At 29.7% G+C, this 3,787-nt stretch overlaps 1 protein-coding gene across 1 annotated transcript; it reads left to right on the top strand.

Annotated features, from left to right (window-relative positions):
* The first annotated feature begins 1,635 nt into the window (after nt 1-1,635).
* On the top strand, nt 1,636-3,491 carry LOC106325231 (probable peroxygenase 4). Its single transcript, XM_013763263.1, has 6 exons — nt 1,636-1,846; nt 1,950-2,051; nt 2,240-2,325; nt 2,445-2,539; nt 2,935-3,060; nt 3,150-3,491. The coding sequence occupies exons 1-6, from the start codon at nt 1,825-1,827 to the stop codon at nt 3,295-3,297; spliced, it is 579 nt and encodes a 192-aa protein (XP_013618717.1). The 5' UTR covers nt 1,636-1,824; the 3' UTR covers nt 3,298-3,491.
* Nucleotides 3,492-3,787: the final 296 nt, after the last annotated feature.

Below are 3,787 nucleotides of genomic sequence, written 5' to 3' on the forward strand. Positions count from 1 at the left end.
GCTTATGTCCTCTAAACTTCTTCTGATTAATAATTTTAAATCATGAGTTTAATTAACTTTTGAAAAGATTATGGATATTTTCAAATTTGATTAATAATTTTTAAATTATTAATCATATAATTTATGTTGTTCTTAGATTATGTTCCCTAGACGCCTTCTGGTTAAGGATTTCAAATTACGAGTTTAATTAACTTTTGAGAAGATTATGGATATTTTCAAATTTGATTAATAATTTTCAAATTAGAAGTTTAATTCAAATTATGAGTCTAATTTGATTAATAATTGTCAAGTGAGATGTTATAAAATATTTGTTACCAATTGCTACTTAATTTAGTAGCTGATAAATTTTTTGGTGAATAGTTTATCGAATTATACATTGTTTCATAAATGGTTTGTTACTTGATAAAATGGTAGATACATGATTTTCGAGCTAATATATTTTTTGATAAATTGTTTTGTTATTTGATAAATTATTTTGTTATATGGTACAGGTTATTTTAGTTTATACATAGACAAGTGGTTGGTATGCTACATAGACTTGTTATCTGATAAAATAATTGTTATCTGGTATATATGTTCTGTTACCTGATATATAATTTGGTATAAAAAAATTGATAGATGGTTTGTTACTTGGTACATGTTATGGTAGCTGATATATAATTTGTTATCTGGTACATGTTATGTTAGATCATATATAACACTATATTTTGGCAGTTACAAATTACATTAGATAAAACCCCTGTTCGGAAACTCGCTAGGCGTTACGCGTACGCTTGGTTAACGTCTAGCGCCGAATGAAAAAATCGGAGATTATGCGGGGATTAATCGGCGATTTGTTTTGATTAAATATGATACGTTTGTGATGAAATACAAGAAAGATTGTGTAGTGTGGTGGTTAAAACTAGTCTTGTCCGGATAAGAACCCGGGTTCGAGCTTTGGAAAAGACATTTTTTTACTATTTAAGTTAAATGAAGGGCAATTTTGTCATTTACATGTTGTCTTCCTCTTTACAAATTTAGGTTTTCTGCAATTTTCCAGTCGACGGCTCCTCCATTTGGACGAGTTTTAGATCAACTTTATTCATATATTTTGCTGTTTTCTTGAAAATTTCATAAATCCCATGTATATTAGTCAATTCTTTGAGCAAAACGAGCCAAAACTTGAAGTTTTCGTAGAAATCCGATTTTTTCACCGAATTTCCCCAACTCGCCACGGTTGATGGCCGAAAAGCGTTTTTCCGGCGACTTTACGGCTTTCGGCGGCGCGTTTTAGAATAGAGGATAAAACCTTTATGTATTTTCGTTGTTGTTAGACAGTTTGGAAGATCCTCAAATATATTCTTTTTCATATGCTCGTAGTTTTTCTAAATTAAGACTAATAAAGTGAATGTGAAAATATAAGAGGAAAGTGAATATGAAAGTATAAGAGAAAAGATAGTGTAAGAGGAAAGAGAATGTAAGAATGTGTAAGAGAAAAGAGAGTGTAAGAAAAAAGATAGCTTAATGTGTAAGAAGAAAAAAAGTGTAAAGAAAAATATTATTGAAAATCCAAAATAAAAAATGTAGAGCAAGCCTATATGTCAAATTAGATTGCTAATTTTGACACCATTTACGTATATTGAGCTAATTCTCTCTATTATAAATTACGCATCGAGTTGAATCTTTGATTGAATTATTATCATTTATCAATACATTTCTTAATTCTAAAGATTAAAAAACTAAGGATAAAAGAAGCGTGTGTTTCGCCATTCTCTCTTCACCTTTTTCTGTAACCTCATTCTCTCTCTCTCTCTCGACCATTTCCGTTTTGCTGTCTCTCCGATCATGGCTTCCTCTGCATCCTCTGGTACTCTTTCTTACATTCACATTCTGAACTTAAAGTTTGTGATTCTGCATCTGTACCCGTAACAAAATCGGTCGCTTAAAAGGCTTTTGTGTTGTTTTCTTAGGAGCGAAATTTGTGCCAGAAGAAGATAACTTCTTACAGAGACATGTAGCCTTCTTCGATAGGAACAAAGATGGCATCGTTTATCCCTCAGAGACATTTCAAGGTACGTTCTTCTTGTAATAAAACTCGACCAAGTGTCTTAACTAATCTCGTAATAGCTAAAAATAGATTTGTCTTACAGATCTTTTTGTTTTCTGTATATATGTGTGTGGATCTTATGACTCTCATCTGTGATTAAAGTACGTTTTTGATGTTTTTACTTTTGAAACATGACAAACAAAACAATAACAGGGTTTAGAGCAATTGGATGTGGATATCTCTTGTCGGCATTCGCTTCTCTGTTCATCAATATGGGTCTAAGCAGCAAAACTCGTCCGGTATATTTGAAAATCAACTATTACTGACACAGTTAAAAATTAAAGATTGATACAGCTAACTGCAATACATTATTACAAAAGATTTTTTTTTTTTAAATGATGTGTATTCTGATTTGCAGGGAAAAGGTTTCTCGATATCATTTCCGATAGAGGTAAAGAATATCCATCTAGCCAAACATGGCAGTGATTCAGGCGTTTACGACAAGAAGGGAAGGTATCTCCTTCTCTTTTTAATTTTCCAATTTAAATTACATAATATCCAATAGTTTTAATATCCTCTATGTTTTATAATAGTTGTTTTAACTAAAAGAAAAAATGTGAAAATATTATTCCTTCAAATATTTAATTAAACCTATAAATTCAATATTGGTTCTGAAAATTTTCCAACTAAATTAGTTGTGCAGTATCTAATAAATATGAAAATTATATAGAACTGGTAAATAATTTATATTTTGAAACAAAAATACTCTTAATTATTTCTATTATAAAAGAAAGGGAGATAAAGTGTTTTTGTTTTAAAGTGTATTGTGTTTATTAATTTTGTTTGTTTTTATAAAGTATATTTTGTTATTAATTTTTTTTGTCTTTTTTATAATCAAACGTTTGGAGATTTGTGGAATCGAAGTTCGAGGAGATATTTGCTAAGCATTCAAAGACACATCCCGATGCATTGACAAACAAGGAACTCAAACAACTTCTCAACTCAAACAAAGAGGCTAATGATCGTAAAGGAGCGTAAGTATTCGAACTGGGTTGGTTCATTTCGGTTTAATTGTATGGACTTGATTCTAAATAGTACTAATATGTGAATTAAAATTTTACAGGATTGCTGCATTTACGGAGTGGAAGATCTTGTATTATCTATGCAAAGACAAGAACGGGTTGTTGCACAAAGATACAGTGAGAGCTGTCTATGATGGTTCTCTTTTCGAGAAACTCGAGAAACAAAAAGCTTCTAAGAAACATGCTTAAACCACCATTTTAAAAACAAACTCTTCTATGCTTGTGATTTGTGAATCTGTTTGTTCATAATGCATTTATTATTGAACAATGGCGTAAAGATTGCAAAGTTTGATTTTCAAAATTTTATAGTTCTTGTCCTTTTTTTGTTTGTATTTAATCAAGTATGTACGTTCTTATATCTTCCAATAAATGATTAGTAGACCCTGACCCGTGCGGGTATGAATTTTCGGTTTATGGTTATCTATTTAACTAAATGATGTATTTGTAATATTTGATGTATTATATTCACCAAGTAAATAATTTTTTTTGGCATCTTAAACCATTTATTTATGATGAATATTCGATATCATATACAAAATTGAACAAATAGACGTAATTAGAGAATTGTAGACGATATATAAAAACAATGGTTATTAATGTAAAATATGAAAAAATATTATATCATGACTTAGTATGACATAAAAGATTATAAATTAGTTATACATGTTTAAAGAAAATA

This window comes from Brassica oleracea, chromosome C2 (assembly GCF_000695525.1).
Source record: "Brassica oleracea var. oleracea cultivar TO1000 chromosome C2, BOL, whole genome shotgun sequence".
NCBI lineage: Eukaryota > Viridiplantae > Streptophyta > Magnoliopsida > Brassicales > Brassicaceae > Brassica > Brassica oleracea.